Source organism: Rhinolophus sinicus, linkage group LG10 (assembly GCF_036562045.2).
Source record: "Rhinolophus sinicus isolate RSC01 linkage group LG10, ASM3656204v1, whole genome shotgun sequence".
In the NCBI taxonomy this organism is placed as follows: Eukaryota; Metazoa; Chordata; class Mammalia; order Chiroptera; family Rhinolophidae; genus Rhinolophus; species Rhinolophus sinicus.
The window spans coordinates 9,170,668-9,189,502 of record NC_133759.1 but is presented as its reverse complement, the minus strand read 5'-3'; the positions used below and the strand labels follow the sequence as shown (position 1 = coordinate 9,189,502).

At 53.7% G+C, this 18,835-nt stretch overlaps 1 protein-coding gene across 2 annotated transcripts in view; it reads left to right on the top strand.

The window, feature by feature from the left end:
• The first annotated feature begins 824 nt into the window (after nt 1-824).
• The window catches only part of LIMD1 (LIM domain containing 1), a 59,895-nt gene continuing 41,884 nt past the window's right edge, over nt 825-18,835 (top strand). The window contains exon 1 of one of the 2 annotated variants that reach the window (XM_019724059.2): nt 825-2,416. In XM_019724059.2, the coding sequence (XP_019579618.2) occupies nt 1,021-2,416 (1,396 nt within the window). In that variant the 5' untranslated portion in view covers nt 825-1,020. Of the gene's footprint in view, nt 2,417-3,097; nt 3,147-18,835 lie in introns of those variants that run through there. The other variant, XM_074312509.1, reaches the window with a different exon arrangement.

The following is an 18,835-nucleotide window of genomic DNA, read 5'->3' as shown; positions in this document are numbered from 1 at the left end:
AGAGACGGGGCAAAGCCGGGACTCGCAGGGGGCGGCAGTGGCAACGGGGAACCCCCGCGCAATCCTGGAGCTGGAACGCAGACGAGCGTGCGGGACACTGTCCCCTCCCTCCCACGACTCCCCAGCCTCGCCGGGGACTGGCGGCTGGGCCAAGGTGCCGGGCGCAGACCTGCCCGGGGCGCCCGCCCTCCCGCGCGCCGGCCCCGCCCCCGGCCGCGCCCCCGCCCCCCGGCCGCGCCCCCGCCCCTCGCTACCTCCTCCGCCTCCGCCTCCTCGCAGGCCCGGGAAGTGCTCGGCCAGCGACCGAGCGGCAGGGACGGCGGTCGGCGCACTCACTTCCGTGTCCCGCCGCCCTTCGGCCCGTGCGCGCCCAGCCACCGCCGCCATCGGACAATAGGCCGTCCGCCCCGGCTGCGGAGAACTTCCTGCCGCGTCCCGGCCGGCCCGTGCGCCGCAGACCGCGCTCCCTCCTGGCGCGGGCCAGGATTACAGCGCCGGGGCAGCCGCCGGGGAAGCAGCGGGGACCGAACGCCCGGGACGTGCCTGCGACTCTGGCCGCCGCGCCTTTGCTCCGGCGGGGCGCGTCGGCGGCCTCTACACTTTCCGGCGGAGCCGGCTTCACCCCTACTCCGTACAACGGCAGCTGCCTTGTGGGTTTCCGAGTTTGGTTGCTTAAAGAGGATGTGATTTTTTTTTCTTTTCTTTTTTCTTTTATGATTTGAAAAAGAAAAGAACCGCACAGCAAGCTGGGACAGCGAAGCGCCACCATCTGCCCCCACGTGGACACCTCCGAGGGGAAAGGGAGTTGGAAGCCAACTTGGTCCAGCTGGCCTGGAGGCCTCAACTTCGGCTAGACTCTAAGGCCTGGGTCATGACTCTCACGCTGGGCAGGTGGAAGGCTTTACTTGTCCTGGGCTGGACTTGAGCCCCCGTCCTCCAGCATTACCCCCTCCTCCCGTCCAAACACACGCATCCACACTACCCTGCGCCTTGGCCTACGCCCCCTCACCGCTCAGCGACATGGATAAGTATGACGACCTGGGCTTGGAGGCCAGTAAATTCATTGAGGACCTGAACATGTATGAGGCCTCCAAGGATGGACTCTTCCGAGTGGACAAGGGTGCAGGCAACAATCCGGAATTTGAGGAAACACGCAGAGTGTTTGCCACCAAGATGGCCAAAATCCACCTCCAGCAGCAGCAACAGCTCCTGCAGGACGAGACGCTGCCCAGGGGGAGCCGAGGCCCCGTCAATGGTGGAGGCCGCCAAGGCCCACAGGCCCACCGGGAGGTTGGTGCTGGCAGCAAGCTGACCATGGATGGTGCTGCCAAGCCCCCGCTGGCTGCCTCGACAGTAGCTCCCGGGACACCCACCGCCATCACTGCTGGGCAACCCTTGTACCTACCCCAGGAGCAGAGGGCCAGGCAGTATGTCCGTGGCACGAGGCCTGGCAGCCAGAACTGTGGTTCCAAGGAAAACATGGCAGGTTCTGAGATGTCTTCTTTTCACCAGCTGGGCCCCTGTGAGGATCCTTCCTGCCTCACCCATGGAGATTATTATGACAACCTCCCCTTGGCAAGCCCGAAGTGGGGTGAAGAGCCAGGAATGACCTCCGGCATCAGGCTTGGTGTAGGGAGTGGGTGGCCTGGCCCCCCAGGAAGTGATCCACCACTGCCCAAACCTTCCAGGGACCATCACCTGTACCAGCCTCAGCTCTCCCCGAGTTCCAGCAAGTCATTCGAGAGTGGCCAGGATGCTGGTGGTTGTGGCCGCAGCAGTGAGAACCCAGCAGGTCTTTGGACCACTGCCTCTTCCCAGCGGGTGAGCCCTGGCCTTCCTTCCCCAGGCCTGGAGAACGGGGCCCACCTGGGGCCCGCTCAGCCCAGGACCCCCTCTTTCTCAGCACCACTGGCCCTGAGCTGCTCCAGTCAAGGAGCTCTGCCAAGAACAAACTCGGGGGTGGGGAGTGAGGTTTCAGGCATAATGCCCAAACCAAATGTGGACCCTCAACTCTGGTTCCAGGATGGCCCCAAACCTTACCTTTCTAGTTCTGGCCCATCATCCTTACCAGCCAGCATGGACAGTTTGCAGCTGGGTGCGGCCCCTGGCCTGGGTCCCAAGCCTGGCTGTACTGACCCTGGCATTGGTCCCAAGCTCAGCCCCACCAGCCGTGTCCATCCAGTGATGTCCACCCTGCCTGAGTTATCTTGTAAAGAAGGTCCCCCTGGCTGGTCCCCTGATGGCAGCCTGGAGCCTGTGCTCCCAGAGAGCCCCAACACCCACAGAGTGAAGCTGCCCTGCCAGACCCTCATCCCAGGCCCTGAGGTTGGGCCCTCGGCCGCCGAACTGAAGTTAGAAGCCCTCACCCAACGTCTGGAGCGTGAGATGGACGCTCACCCGAAGGCTGATTACTTTGGTGAGTGAGAGGTTGTTGGTGGCGTTGCCCACAGTAGGTGATGGAGTCCCCCACAGGGGATGCTGTAGCTCTCCTTGAGTGGCCTGCCCCTCCCTCTGGCCCTCCCCATTAAATTTGGCTTCCTTTTTCAGCGGTTTCTTGTGCTTCAGAAACTTGAAAGCATGCCTGGGCAGAAAGCAGATCTTGCAGCTGGGGGTTACCCATGTGTGAAGGGTGAAGCAGGGTGGGATTGCTCGTGACTGCTTTCAGAAAAGGGAAGTGCTATGACTTTGGTTTTCAAGGGTTTCGGGAGTGCCTTAGAGCCCATACAGTGACAGGTCTGTTCAGGACTTGAATGGCAGCAGCTTTCCCAGGTGCCAGTACCCCCGAGTGGTGGTGCATCCATAGTTGGTTGGGCCAGACAGGTCCAGCTATTTGAGGACCAGTGGTGGGTCAGGGGCTCTGTGCCGTCATGCGCGCATGTCTGTCTGTCTGTCTACAGGTACTGTGTGCATTTGAGGCAGCTGTAACAGGAGCATGGAAGACTGTTCTAGAGCAGTGGTTCTCAAAATGTAGTAGTCTTCTGGACCAGCCCCATCCCTTTGCCTGGGAACTGGTTAGAAATGCAAATTATAGGGCCCCACCCTAGACCTATTGCATCAGGAACTCTGGGGTGGTACCCTGCAATCAGCATTTGCAGAGCCAGCCAAGTGGTCCTGACATGCCGGGAAAATGGAGCTCTGTGGACTAGGTAGGTGCCTGCTAACTCAGCCCCCATCCCGGTTCCAGCCAGCAGCCAGGTGACTCCGTATTCGGGGCTCATACTAGGATGCTCCTTGCTGGGTTTGCTTAAACTTGCAGATTGGGTTTTATGCTCTTTTTTCAAACCACAAACTCTTGGAGACTGCTGGCTTCAGCTTTTTCTCTTCACACAAGAGTTTGGAGGCAGTGGGAAAGCAGCTATATTCTGTGGAGTAACGAGGGAGCTGTCTCATAGGAGAGCTAACTAGAAAGAGCCTATTTTTAGAAGAGTCTGAGGGTTGTTTTTTGTTTTGTTTTTCTCATTTTTGAACTCTGGATTCTTGGTGTCACAGTTTCTCCCTATGAGGCCTGAGAGCCCTGGGAAGTCCAGTCCCACTGGGATGACAGCTCTGCCGAATGGAGGAGGGCAGGGCAAGGAAGGCCTCGGAGGGGAAGAGGCTGCCTGGCTGCTTTCAGTTCCATCCTCTCTGAATGGACGATTCTGTCCTGAGGTGCCCAGAGGGGTCAGAGGCGCCCTTGGTAGCTCTGTGTTCTTGCTTCTCCTGAGAGCTGCGTGATCACTGCTCTCACACCACCCTGGGCAGTCAGAGGTCGGGGTGACATTTGTTGGTTTATGTTTTGGAGCATATAAAACCGTCTTCCTGAGAATTGTCTCTTCTCCTTTGCAAATTCCCCCCTTTGAGAATAACGCTTAGTTGGACATACTGTGGGTTTTTTAATTTAAGCTTTCAATTTTTAACTTCAAGCTCATTAAACAACGGGACAGCAGTTTTATTTTCTCAGGGAGGCAAGTTTACATTGAGATCAGAGTGGGCGTATGAGCTAACACCCTTCATTCATTCCACACGTATTCATCGAGCACCTGTGCCGGCCACGGGCCACGCTCTGTTCAAGGCCCTGGGGTACATAGTGAACAGGGCAGATGGAAACCTCTGCCTGCCCAGCAGACAATGCAGTAGAAGGAGACAGGAGATGAAAAAAATAAGCCAGTTCCAGGGAGAGAAGGAGACAGAGGAGGGGACTGTGCCACGGGATGGGTTGCCATGGAGGGTTCCAGTTCTAAATCGGGGGGTTAGGGAAGGCCCCATCGAGAAGGTGGCTTCTGAGCAGAGGCTTGAAGGAGGGGAGGGAGTGGACCATGCGTCTCCCGGGGAAAGGCTGCTCTCAGCAGGACAAACAGCAGGAACAGAGGCCCTGGGGCTCGGCTGTTCCAGGCGCCGAGCTAGACACTTGACGTGGACTATTGTGGACTATGTAATTTACTCATCACGACAACCCAAGGAAGCAGTTTTGTCTTTCTGCCCATTTCACGGAGGAGGAAACTGCAGCTCAAGAAAGTTTGCTTACTTATCCAAGGTCTGGTGCTGGGTAAGGCTGCGATTTGAGCCCCAGGGTTCAGCCACCATGCCCAGGCTTCTCACGAAGCTGCCCCCCAAACTCAGATTTAAAAACCTCATTCATTCATTATTTGTGTTTGTTTTTTAATTGAGGTGAACTTCACGTAACAAAATGAACCATTTTAAGGGGAGCAGTTCAGTGGCATTTAGTTCATTCACAGTGTTGTGCGGGCACCACCTCTGTCTAGATCTAAAATATTTCCATCACCCCAAAAGGAAACCCCGTACCCGTAAAGCTGTTGCTCATATTTTATTTATTTTTTGACTATGCATTATATTCACATGTAGAAAATTCAAAAGATGTCAAAGCACATACAGTGAAAAATTAGTCTCCTTCCCACCCCCATTTCTAGTCGGGTGTCCCGAGCATGGTGAGTCTATATGGACATATGAATATAATGTGCGTCTCCATCGGTGGCGACAGTGGCCTGCTGTGCAGCTGCTCTTTGCCACCGAACAGTGTGTCTTGGCAGTTGTTCTCCATTGGCATGCGTTGAGCTGGCTCAGTGTCACCCCTGTGTGGATGTGCCCCGGGTCACATCAGCAGCCCTCATGGGGGACCTTTAGAAAGGGCTGTCTGCAAGGTGCGAGCAGAGCTGTAGGATAAACTCCCAGGGCTGCGATTACGGAGCTGGGGGTTTTGTGCCCTTCCCTGCTGCCGAGCTGCTCTCCTTGGAGCTTGTGCCAGAGACCCCACCGTGTAGCAGGGGCCTGTCCTGCGCCAAGCGTCCCTCAGCCCTAATGGGACCAGCTGTGTGGCAGTGGAGAAAGGCTCTCCTGTGAGCATCGGGCAGTGAGTTCCTGGCCCGAGCCCAGCCATGGGACCGTGAATTAACCCTGTTCTCGTCCAGCCTCTCCCCCTTCTCTGGAGTACGAGGAGGCCAGACCGGCTGAGAGCTCCCCACACAGATGCCTTTTCCTTCCCTAGATCTGGTGGTATTTGAATTGTGTCTATCCAACACACTACATTTGTTAAAAAGTGAGGAAACTTTACTTCCAAATAGAAGAATATGTGCTGATACAGGGCTCTCACCAGGGAGAATCAGGGGAATATAACTGTCGCCTTCAGAATCGCTGTAATTCTCACCAGAAGCAAAGCCAAGTAGATGTTTGGGTTGGTTACCTCGGCCCCATCCTGGGCTGGACAAAGGTGCCCCTGTGAGTGTTTGACCCTGTGGGAAGAGCTCGTAAATCTTGCCACCACCGCTTTTGAGAACACTGAGGTCTGAAGACACCTCGGTTTCCAGTTATTGATCAACTCATCACCGAGGACTCTGGCACTTTCCGTGGCTGCCTCTGTGGATGTGGTACCGTGTGGCCATAGGGAGGCATTTCCCCCTTCTTCCTTCTCCGGGGCTCCTCTGGCCTCTTTGTGTCTTTCTGTCCATGAGGAGAGGGAAGGACAAACTTGCTGCCGCTTGGAGGATGTTGTTGGGTTTCCCGTCTTCCCAGGCCTGGCTCTGGGAAGACTCAGCTGGTGCGTGTGGCTTGGCTTCTGTTTTAACACCGCTGTTTACCCTGCAGAGGAAGTGAAGAGGACGTTGTGCCTTTTGTTTAATCTTTCCCGCCTTTTCCTCCACGGTGCCCATTTGTCTTCCGCACACTGGGCCTCTCCTTCCTTTCTAAGGAAGAAGGACACAAATAAACCACCTGTCACAGGCTGGGTTTCCTAGGAAGCGGACTCGGAGACAGTTTAGTGTGCAGTGGGCTTCTTAGGAGGTGCTTCTTGGGACCCCTACCTGTGGAGGGAGGGAAGGAAGTGGGGTGGGCAGAGGAGAGCTCCACCCGCAGTACAAGCGGCCTGCAAGCCTGGCTGGCCCCGCTGGGAGCTGGGGAACTGCAAAAGCCCCTCAGAGTTGTCCCGAGTTGAGGCGAGATGGCCTGGCTTTCACATTGCCCATGGATAGGTCATCATTGTGGGCCACCTAGGGAAGGGGGTGGCCTAGAATGAGGTGGCTCTTTGCAGCCTGGTGGACAGGTGAGGGCCACCTGCCGGCTGCACCGCCAGCAGCTGGGCCACAGGTCCTTTAGTGAAGGCAGAGCTGGGTGGCACATTGCAGTGTCCACCACGGCCCCCTTTGTTGAGCCGATCAGACCCCATTGCACTGGGATTCGAATCCCGGTGACTGTGTTGAGTGCCTGTGACGCACCAGGCTTTAAAAAAGTGCTTTCTGGTGTGGGGACAGAGCCAGGACTGCAGCTTCCAGGCTCTCGGCCTCACGTGGAAAGGTTCTGGCTCAGGTAGTAAATGGCCATAAACTGTGATCGGATGGCCATCAGCTGTGGCTAGTTGGCCGTCAGCTGTAACCAGTGAGCCATTGGCCACTAATATAACTGCCGTGTCTACGCTAGCAGTAAATGGGGGCTGGCAAGAAGATGGTGGCTGAGCCTGCAAGCGCGGATTGCAGTTAGCAAGTGATGGTTGGTTGGCAGAGAGAAGTGGACGGCAGGTTGCGGATAGTGTGGCTCCTGCTTCCTGTGTCTCCAACACAGCCGCCAGCGAGAGTATAGTGGTGTGACTCCCCTATCTATGGCTCCATGGGTGTTCCTTTTTGGCCTCACCATGTCCTGTGTTCTTATGTGGGGAGCGGGAGCTGAAACCACGCATGACACCCTGCATGGCACGGCACTGTGGTTATTTCACCTTTATAGCCAGACACCATTGTTCTCTGTTTGCATTGAGAAACGGAGTCTGGGACGTGCTCAGGAACACACAGGTGTAAGTGATGGTGTTGGCACACCTGTTGGGGCGCTGATGCTTGCACAGTAGGAGTAGGTGGTCTCTCAGGTCCGAGTTGGGTGCCCTCTGTCTGTCCCTCCTTATTTCTATCGCCACCCAGCTGCTGTGGGGGTGTCAGTGGTCCCCTGCGCCTCCTGGACCTTTCCCCACCATGTTCAGGACCCTGGACCTGTAGCCCCTGCACCTTCCTTCCGTGCTGTGGGCGAGTCTGGGGGCTCAGTCACTGCTAACAGCACCCCGGAGAGAACCACACTGTGTCCTGGAGGGGAGAAGGCCCTGCCAGGCTCTGTCAGGCACCAGCAGGTGGAGGGAGAGGTTGGAAGTTGGTTCCAGGGTCTCCTTCACCAGGTGAGGGGATAGGTGGGTCCCCGCCTTGCTGGCATGTAGAGAGTGAGAGGCTGGTTTGTTTTTCATTTCCCTGTTTTAGAGGACAACCTGCTGCAGTATTTAAGCTTAGAAAACTGCAGCTGCCACCCGCCTTAGCCTGGGAGCCTGAAAACTGGTGTGACTCCTCCTGGGAACAGCCCCGCCCCTGCCAGGGGCAGGGAGCCTGTCACACTTGACTGTTCTAGCAATGCAGGAGGCTAAATACGCAGTCCAACCCAAGGCAGGAACATGGAAAGGTCTTACCCCCTCCTTATCATCGGACAGTCTCTGAAACACTGAGCTGCCCAACGTCTTCATGAACTTTTAAGCACTTTTTATCTCATTTTATTAGCAACAGATGCTTGAATATGGGGCTTAAATCCAGCCTTGAATGAAAAAGTCAGAGTATTTTTCACATAGAAGGAAACGACGTGGGCCAATCCTGTAATAGGGTGGCCCCTCCAGAATTTCTGGACGGGGACCTGTGTGCTCCCCAGAGGCCCCTGGTGCCCCCAAATATCAAGCATTTCAGTAAACCCACACCTTGTACTGAAGTAGAAGAAGATGGCGGGAGATCATCAGCCACCTGGCAGGTGTGATGACCTGGGAAGTCACCTGCATTGTGCCCCGATTTGGACCTCCTGAATCCAGGCTTCCATTGCCATGAAAGTGAATTTCTGATCCCCCAGGTAATGTTTGTGAAGGCACACAAGACTCCAGCTCTCTGCTTGTCTGGCCCTGTAGGTACACACCCTGAGATCTGGGGACACCTGGCCCGTTAGGAATTGGGTAATCTTGCCCTCAAAATCAGGAGGGCATATGCTTTTTAACTTTTTATGGATGTGCAAAATACACACGTTGTACACATTCACAAAGTGAACACACCCCTGCAGCCGGTGCCCAGATCGAGACAACATGACAGCAACCAAGAAGCCCCTCACTGCCCCCGGACAATCACTGCCACCCTCCAAGGGTAACCACTGTTGTGACTTCTAACTGCACACATGAACTTTTGAGCTACCGTGTGATTTGAATTAACTTCTAAAACATTAAACACATTTAAAAACATGGCAGGTTTGGGGGTGGGTGGTCAGCGTGCAGCTTGGGCTGCAACAGCAAGGAGTGGGTGACCTCAGTGTGGCCAGCTCCAGTGCTGTCCGCTGGGCTGTCCAGTTCGCTCTGTAATGGTGGCTGCTCCCAGGTCTGTGGTCAGGGCTTGGACACCATTTTGGTTCTCCGTGCTCTCCAAAGGGATGGACTTTGTATCACACCCTTTAGCCCCACGCCTACCTGTGAGCTATCACCGCAAGACTGCTCTTCAGAGGTTCCCGGGGGGACGATGAGCAAGCCCCCATACCTTGTTCAGAGTGGTTCGTCTGCTCACTGATGGATGCACGAGTCAGGGCCCTGTGCCCCCAGCACCGGGCTCAGTGCTGCGGGGAAGGACGCTAGAGGCTCAGGCTCAGGCCACTGCACTCGGCAGTGACACCCCATCCCTCTTACCCCGTCCTGCAGGCCGCTCTCGCGCTGTGCCCCAGCCCCCGTGCTCACTGGCTCCCATCATGCCAGCCTCATTGGTGGTCCCTGAGCTTGTGGGCTTCCTTCCCACCACTGGGTTCTTGCCCTTGTCTTTCCCTGGCCAACGTCCTTCTGGCCAGCACGGTACTGCCCGCCCCCGTCCCCCCTCGGGCAGCAGGTTTCCAGTATAGCTGTGCAGTGTCCTGACATCAGGTTCCCACGGCAGCTGCTGCTCCCATCAGGCTGTCTCTGAGGTCTTCCCTCGGGATGGTATGTTTCTGCTGTGCTCCTGTGGGGCCAGGAAAGAACGTCTTAGCCATTCAGTCCTTCTGCTCTTTCCATTAATCTAGAGCATGAAACCAACTTTTTGACATGGCCGTTCTTGCCAGATTGGTTTTTTTTTTTTTTTAAGTTGTGTTTCTTTATATCTGTTGATTTATGACGCCCACATAAGAGAAGGCACTGTGGAAGCAAGGCATGCATTTGGGAGCGAAGAAAGCAGCTGTTCACAGCCCCAGGTGTGACATTGGGCAAGCTGCTCTTTCTCTGTGCTGAGCTGGGTGCTTCTCGGCTCAAAGTTCCGTGGCTGTGGCTTGGGGTGCAGCTGAGAGCCTTTACTTTAGCTGATCAAGTGACAAGGACCTGGGCAGCAGCGTTGTCAGCCATGGCGAGAGCCTGGAAAGGCAGGGAGCGGAATGGCTTAGCATCTCAGCCTCCTTCCAGACCCGAATTGAAAAACAACTTTTTTTTTTTTTTTAAGTTACAGTTGCATTTTAAATTGTAAGTGGTAATGGTTTATGCTTTAGAAATTCTGGAAAATACATACAATTAAGACAAGAACCATGAATCACTGACATACCTGCGACCCTTGGAACAATCAGTGGTAAGATTTTCTGCAGAATGTCTCCAGTGCAAAGTCACGGCCAGAGCCCATTGTGATGCAGGATGTGTCCTGTGCTGTGGTTCTTAGCTCTTTGGCCACATGTAGAAGCATTTTCTGAGCTGCAGGCCAGTTTGCACTGAGTGTCTGATGAAAGTGAGACTAGAAAGGACTAAAGATGTACTTTAGGAAACAATCAAATATGGGGAGCCATTAAATTACAGTGCTCCCCCACTCCAGAGGCCTTTGAAACACTTTATAGCTAAACTTGGGGTCCTCAGGGTGGGAGACGGCAGGGAGCGCTGGTCATGGGGCCTTTGATTGGTGACCTTGTTTTTGCTGGCCTGTCCCAGGCCTTCTCCGTGGACTCCTGTGATATCCTCAGTGGTGCTGCGTCTCAGGCTGGGTCATTACATGCAGGACGGTGGCCTGGGCACTGTCAGCCCTGCATAGTGGGGGCTCGGTGGATGTCTGCTGAGGGAATGGAGGGACTTCAGTCAGAGTGTGAAGGGGGAAGGAGAACTTAGGTTGTTAGCTGGGGTTATGGCTCCGAGATGGTTTTGTGAAATTTGTTGAGGTCTTGTTCCATGCCAGGAACTTTTCAAATCATCTCACATGCATTAACTTGTTGAATCCTCCCAGCAACCCTATTTCATAATCCCCATTTTGTAGATGGGGAAACTGAGATAACGCACAGGTTAAATAACCCAACTAATACATTTATTAAGGAACTTTGCGGAGTGTGGCTGCTGAGTCTGAGAACTTGACCCCTATGCTGGGCAGCCTCTCAGCTCCTGGGAGGGTGACTTCTGACAAAGGGAACTACAGGGGGCGCTGTGGCCACGAGTATGTCTGCGGTGAAGGCTCCCCCTTTCTCTGGTGGAACAATGGAAAAAGCAGAGGGTGCCCCAGCTGGCTGGAGGAGCTGGATCCCTCTCTTGCTGCCAGGATGGCACCCGGGTTCCTCTTCAGGCCAGGGGTGGAACCAAGAAGGCTCAAAGGCACATACATGGCTGTGCAGTGGCCTTGACTGTCCACAGCTCCTCAGGCCCCTGACTTCTCACGTTCCTCTGAAGAGTGTGGGTTAGGGCAAGGGGGTTATGCTCTTGGGGTGCTCCTGTGACACCCCCAAGTGTTGTGGGCAAGGATAGGGGAGTGCCAGCCCCCACTTTTCTTGGGAGCAGCTAGGAAGCCTTGGTCTAAGGGTCAGTGTCAACCCCAGGCTGAGTGCAGAGATGGTTGAAACCAAACATTGGATGAAACTATGCTTAGAGCCCATCTGGCAAACTGAACAGAAACCTTACCTAAAACAAAACAGGCCTCTGAAATTTCCAAGGCGCGTCAACAGCAGGGTAGTACTTGCCAGCAAATATTTATATCTACTCCAGGTTTTGTTTTTCATTTGTCCCCTCCCAGGGAAACCAGCTGGACACAGAATCTCAGGGGCATGCTGGAGGGCTGGAGACTTTCTGCTTGAGTGTTCCAAAGGGAATACTTTAGAATCCATGGCCAGGTTTTATTTTTAAGTTTTGAGGGACATGAGTTTAGACTTGGCCAAGTTCCTTCCTCATCCTCCTTGTTCTGTGACTTGTCTCTGCGCGTCTTAGGAGAGTGAGGGCTGGTCACTCCCGGTTACTGGAAGTCTGTTGGGAGCATATCAGGGGCCTCTATCTTCCTCCCTGCACACATATATTTGTAACCTATAGAAAGTTCTGGAAGCCTGCCATGATACTGTCTGTCATTCAAAAGAAGAGGACTTGAGTTTAACGGTCTGCCCTGCAGCTGCTCCCAAGAGGTATAGAGACCCAGATAATTTTTGGAGCAAATGGACAAGTCACCCCTCTTATAGTGCAGGCTCTGGGCTAGGCGCATGTGACGGTCGTTTCAGCATGATACGACAGGAGCAGGTTTATCTTTTGCTGCCTGAAGCCCTTCTGACCACAACAGCAGCTTCCCTGTTCTTCCTAGCCTCCTGTCAGCTGAGTTTATGGTTTCCTTTCAGCGGGTGGAACCAAGTTGTGGCCCTGTTTGGTCACGTGATGGTCTGGGGCTCGCCCAGGGGAAGGGGTGGAGGTTTTGTATCTGTTGAAATGTCGCCTGTTCTGTCCCCCTCTCCCCGCCATAGTTCACATTGCTTCCTGATGATACAGAGGGTATTGGATTTAGAAAGAGATGGATTTCAGGCAGCTCAGCTGACAGCGGCCAGGGCTGGGCTCCAGGGATTTGCTGACAGAGCTATCTTTACCTTGAAGGTGCTGACAGCCGAGAGAGCAAGTTGCAGGCCTGCCTGTGCCACTTTGGCTGTGCCAGCTTGGGCACCTGGCATCTCTGTTCTATCCTCCGTTTCCTCACCTTATGGAGAGTGGATGTCCTGAGCTCATCCTTAGCCTGTCTCCTTTCCCAAGCTGCGGGATTCAGGACTGTAGGCTGGGAGCAGGCTCCTGGCTCTGAGTGACCGAGGTTAGAGGCAGGATCAGCTTCAGACACTGTGTGGGGTACATGTGTGTCAGTTGAACTTGGACGAGTAGCCAGCAAGAGAGAGGAGAAGCCTGGGGTGGCGAGGGCGTTAAAAACCCGTGTGTAAATGGACACACCCTGGGCAGCAGGCGAGTGGGGAGAGATGGCAGGCACATCTTTGAACTGGCCCACAGCTCGCTCCGTGAGGCCATGGTGTCCCAAGCAGGGTGACTGATAAGTGCCCTTCTCCCACCAGTAACGCTCAGTCATCGTTGGCCCGGCTCGTGAAATCAAAACTATGTTCTTTTAGGAAAGAAATTTAAACTGTATGATACAGCGGCACTTGAGAAATAAGGAAAATGAGGAAATAAAACCAAACACGGAATTAGTGATAAGATTTGAAATATAAAACACAGGGCCTGGTCTATAGAAGTTACTCATGAAGTATTTGTTGAATGAATGAATCGTGGTGTGTATTTATAATGTTATGCAATCAGAATGAGAAATTGAAATGTTTTGGTCACAGTGCCACAGTTTGCTCAGCAGTCGTGGGCTGAAACATAGCGCAGTGTTCGCCACACATGCGGTTTCTCCATGACTTGTGCCCAGGGGTGGCTGAGACGCCCTGTGCTGATATATTTGTCAGACCCTGACAACCTGTCAGAGTTGAAGGATGAGCTTACTGGGCGAGGACTTGGGTGACATGTCTGGTGGCAGGTGGGCCAGACTCGGGGTGGAAGCTGAACATGGGAGGTGCTGAACCACCAAAGTCTGTAAACGTGCAGATGTCCTGTCTGCTGGGCAGACTTGACACATGACCACATTTTGAGGAGAAGGGAATTTCAGTCAGACAGCATGTAAGCTGCATGTGACCTGTTTCCTGTCTGGCTTGGCTCTGGGAGCTCTGGGAGTCATGAAATGGGGGTTGCGGGCGTGAGCCCCAAGTGGGTCACTGACTTCGCTGCTGGGTCCTCAGGACTCTCACCTGCCCCTCCCATCAGCCCCTCTCCAGACCTTTCGCTCACCTCTGTCCAGCATCACATCCAGTTCCAAGCCCAGATCACCTATTCCCTCAGCAGCCATTATGGAGCACCTGCTGTATACAAGAGGCTGAATTAGGATCAGTGGGGCTTCCTTTGTGCACAGACCTGTTGCCTAGCTCCCCCTGCTGGAATGTGTGTTCCATGGGCGTGGGTGTCTGCTCTGTTCACTGCTGCATCCTCAGGGCCCAGGGCAGGGCCCGGCCACAGCAGATGCTCAGTAAGTCCTTGTTGAACGGCGAGTGAACGTGAGACCAGTGGCGGGAAGAGGACATTCCCTGACCCCTGATGAGTGCCATTGCTTTGAGTGGGGGTTTTCCTGCTGTGGTGGGCGTACCCCCCACCTTCATGTGCTGTCTTCACCCCTCAGCCTGACCAGGAGTGACTCTACTGAGTTCTCATGTGGACAACTGATGACTGGAGGGGCCATGGACCATCTGGGTGGAAACTGTGCAGAGCTCAGGGCCCAGCTCACCTAAGTCCTGCGGAGTCTGGGGTGGGAGCAGGGAGATGTGCTGGCCGGCACACATATTTTTATTTGAGAGGCCATTCGTATATTACACGAACATCAGAATTTGAGGAGGCTCTGGATCTATCCATGGCAGAGTCTGCCCTGGGCAGACTGCTCAGTGTTCTTGTTCCTCAGTTTCCCCATTAGGAAAATGTGGGTATGGTTGTGAGGGCTGAATTAATTAGTATGTACCTGTGCTGTCCAGTACGGGCGCCACTAGCCACAGACCATGCTCAGTGCTTCAAAAGGCGGCCGGTCAGAATTGCAATGGTTCACAGTGTGAAATAGGCTCTGGATTTTTGAAGACTTGGATTGGACAAAAAGTGTAAATAACTCATTAATATTTTTATGTTGATTACATGTCTAAGTGAGAATACTTTGGATATGTTGGGCTAAGTAAACTATTAAAATTAGTTTCACCTGTTTTTACTTTTTAAGCATGGCTACTTAAAAATGCAAAATCACAGATGGCTTGTGTTATTTTTCTGTTAGACAGGCTGTGGCACATGGCGACTGCTTACTGTACCAGCACTTCCCATGCTTATTTTCTCAAAAATATCAAAGCGTCTTTACCTTGCCCCATCCGAAAGGCAGGCTCAATTGATTTGTTCAAATCCACAGGTGCTTAAACGAAAAGATTGTCATTTGTCCAAGGGACACTGATTTCACGATTACTGCCTCCCTCCCCCACCCATGAGCCCACTGAGGGTCGTGTGTGCTCAGAGACAGGAGGTACTGGGGTCCTAAGCTGGTGTCTGCACGGGGGCACGGCACAGCAGGTGGTAATGTAGTTGAGCCAGTTTTCCAGAACCTTAGAAACACACTCTGTTTGGCAAGCACAGGCAGAGAGCATCCAGAGAGACCGCCCAGCCCCTTGCTGTCGTTAGAGAAGTGAAAAATGCTGTTTCCTGTCAAGCGAGGTGGGAGGGGGCCCTTTGGGATTTGGTTTCTGTGGGGCCCCAGCTGACAGGTTGCCCGCACCCCAAACCTCTAGCCAGGCTCTGGAGGCCTTGCCTGGGCCTCGGGGACGGTGGCCAAGTCGGGGTGGCTTTCCAGGCAGCTTCCAAAGACCCGATTGTCTGGGGCCTGTTCTGAAGCAGCAGAGGCTCTCCTCTCAGGTGGCCGGGCTTAGACAGAAGTCCTTTGTTGGCCCTCCAGGGAGGTCAGCTTTAGAGCTGGCAGTGCCTCCTCTGTGCATAGCCCACCTGTGGCTGCCACCTCCCCAGGTTACCTGTGCCTGACAGTGGGCATGAGGGTGTGGGCAGAGGCAGCTCTGCCCAAATTTACATCCAGAGAGTGAAGGAAGCACAGGGTGAGGGGGGTGGGAAGAAAGCAGCCCGTGCTGAGTAAACAGGCAGGGCCCCAGCCCAGCTGTACCCTGTGTGGGGTTTTCATCCCTGCACTGGATACTCGTGCGCAGGCCCAGTGCCTGTCAGTTGCTCGTCCTCCTCTGACCGTCACGAGCCCTCCCCCATTAAGGGGAGGGGCTGTGGACCCTCACTTCTCCGTGGAAGGAGTGTCAAGGAATTTGTGGCTGTGTTTTTGAAAAGTCACATTTACATACAGTGACATATATAGTTTTCTATGAGTTTTGACAAATGCGTGCACCCTTGTGACTCCCCCTCCTGTCAAGATACAGAATAGTCCAACCCCAGAATGTTCCCTTCAGGCCTCTTCTCAGTCAGTGGCTCCCCCCAGGCAACCGCTGTTCTGATTTTTTTCATCTTTTTTCAGTTTGCTTGTCCTAAAAGGTAATACGAATGGATTCATCTGGTATTCACATACAGTTGATTCTTACTACTCACAGATTCCGTGTTTGTGAATTGGCCAACTTGCTAAAATGTATTTGTAACCCCAAAATCAATACTCATAGCTCTCTGGCGACCATTTGGGGACATGCACAGAGCACGGTAAAATCTGAGTCGCCCCACACGTGTTCCCAGCTGCGGTCTGGAGGGCGGGGGAGTGACGCCCTGCCTGCTTGTCTCAGCTCTTGTTCTATTCACAAGTGTCCTTTCATGGTCTGTTGAGTGTCATGGTGGTTTTGCACATGTTTGTGCTCTTTGTTGGTGATTTCTCTGTTTTAAACAGCCCCCCAAGTGCAGTGCGAAGTGCTGCCTGTTGTTCCTGAACGTGAGAAGGCTGCGATGTGTCTCCTGGAGAAATATGTGTGTGAGATAAGCTTGGTTCAGACGTGAGTCAGACTGCTGTTGACGTGAGATCAGTGTTAATGAGTCAACCATACGTACTAAGTACTGTCTTTAAACAGAAACTCGGATGAAACAAAGTTATGTATTGAGCAGTTGATGAAAATGCTGTCACCAGAAGCTCGAGGGAACCTAGCCCTGTATTTCCTTTAGGAGCAATGGTTCAGTATTCGCTAATTTGCGGGGCTTTATGGAAGATAACGGTAAATATCTTAAATTACTGCATCACATGGTGTGAAGGTTTCTTGAGGCTTTTGTTACGTTGTGCCACATTTATGCTTCTACTAACAGTGTATGAGAATGCCCTTTTCTCTGCACCCTCACTGACACTATTATCATTGTTTGCCATCTTTGCCAGTGGGTCAGTGACAGGTGGCATCCCACCTTTGTGTTTGATCCCTGACGTGGCGGCACATCTCCTATGCAGGTTGGCCATTCCTGTTTCCTGTTAGAGCTGAGAAAGCTAATACTGACCTCAGAATGGAGAGGCTGGAAGTAAGGGAAGGACAGAGTGGCTGAGCCCAGAGGCTGCAGGAGTGAGGGGCGGGGTGCAGGGCTTGCTTGGGGGGACTTTGAACTCTTTCTTCCTTTGGAGAGTGGAGGGCAGGGAGTGATTCAGGCCAGAGAATGGGAGTGCCCTGGGCAGCAGTTAGTCTGTGGGCAGTCTGGCGAGGCGAGCTCTAGCTTATGGTGATTGGGAAATCGTGCTAGAAATTTCCTTTCCCACTGCAGTGAAGTGAAGCCATAGTTGGTTTGGCGCAGCTTTCAGAATGAAGAAAGTAGCCTGGTGCAATGACCCCATAGCCCAGAATGGCCCTGAATACTTCCTTTGTGGCTTGGTGAGAATCCACGCCTTGACTTGGGTACCACAGGGTGCTTGGGAGACAGGGAGGCCGAGGGTGCCAGGTAGGATGTGGTTTGTTGCATTATCTGCATCCATGATTCTCAACCTTGGCCACACCTTAGCATCACCTGAGGTGCTTTGGCTCCGCCCCCAAACTGGAACCAGTACCTGGTCCCTGGAGGTTGTGGTGGGCACTACACTGATTCCCACAACCAGGCTTGAGAAGTGGCCATCTTCATGGGAGGCCGGAGCCCAGCACCCACTGCCTCCTGGGCTTTTTCGTGAGCTTTAGTGTGGCCAGGAGGAAGGCTGTCCCTGGGATCACTGGTCTAGCTCTGCCCCCAACACTCGGTCCATCTTCCAGAACCTGTTGACACCCAGAGCCGCCCAGGTCCACAGGCTGCAATCTTCAGCTGAGAGAAAGCCTTGCTCAGCTTGTGTCTGGAATAATTGATTCAGACAGGCTCCAGGCAGAGCTGCCCCCTCCCAACCCACCCCAAACCTTGACTGGATGCCCTGACCCTTGCCTCAACCCCCTTTCAGCACAGTAGGTGGTTCATGGCTGTGTGAGCCTATGTGATTGATGTGCAGCAACCAGGCAGAGCTAAAGAGGGCACCCCCATGTCCAGTGAGGGGAGAGGGCAGCTTCAGGGGGGCTCCTTTCCTCACACAGGAGCAGTCACCCAGGTAAGGCCCAGGTGTGAGCTGGGGATTCAGAGCCACACTCATTGGCTAGCCTGATGGAGCCTTTATACTTCAAACCTTATCGCAAGAACAAAAGAGCTGCTGGGTCATCACCCAGGTTGGCTGTGCATTCAGTTAAGGAGGGCTCCGGGGTCCTCAGCCCGCTGACCCTGGGCAGGAGGCAGGAATTCTGGCTTTTCTGGCCTCCTTGTTTGTAAATCCTGCCTTTGCAAGGGAGTGGGGAGGGTGCCATGACCCTAAACTAACTTTGTCTTTTGGCTTTGAGTGTGCAGAAGATAATTTAATACCAATTTGGGATAACTTATTTCACAGGGAGTGCTTGCCCGAGCCAGGCTGGGTGGTGTCTGCATTTGATCAGTTGGGTGATGTCCTCGGTCCTCAAATAATGTTCCTGGAACTGCTGCAGGGGGCTGGGGATTCCGGGAGGCAGAGTGGGCCCAGTCCCACCTCAGTTATCAACCACAGTGGTTAGTTAGCCTTTTGTCTGTTATATATATTTGAGGTTCCACCGATACTTTTCTTTTGAGAAAAGTTTCTCCCCCCTTCAAGCAGTCTGAAAACCACTGCTGTGCACAGAGAGGCCAGCCTGAGTGACATTTCACCAATGCAGTTAATACGGCATTGAAACAACAACCGCGGTGACGATGACAACAGTAATAATACAATGTCAAGTTCCCTCCGGAGGAAAGCTTTCCGTTTAGTCGTGGAGAATTGAAAAGCTTTTAGGAAGGCTTGTTATATTGCTTTGGCCTCCTAAGGACATGACATTAATCACGGTAATTGTAGCCTTTGTCGTTGGTACCCAGCTTTTCTTCTCTCACATGGAAGACTGTGGGTAACGCTCTGGACAACTGCCCCAGGCCCTGGCCCGCCCAACTGTAGTCTCCCTGATGAGAGCCAGTCAGCCTGGGAGGGGCAAGTACAGTGTTAACGTAGGCTCCCCATCTTCAGGAAGTTGTGCGTGGGAGTGTCACCACAGGTCTGGGCCTCATCGCTTAGTGACAGTCCTGGAG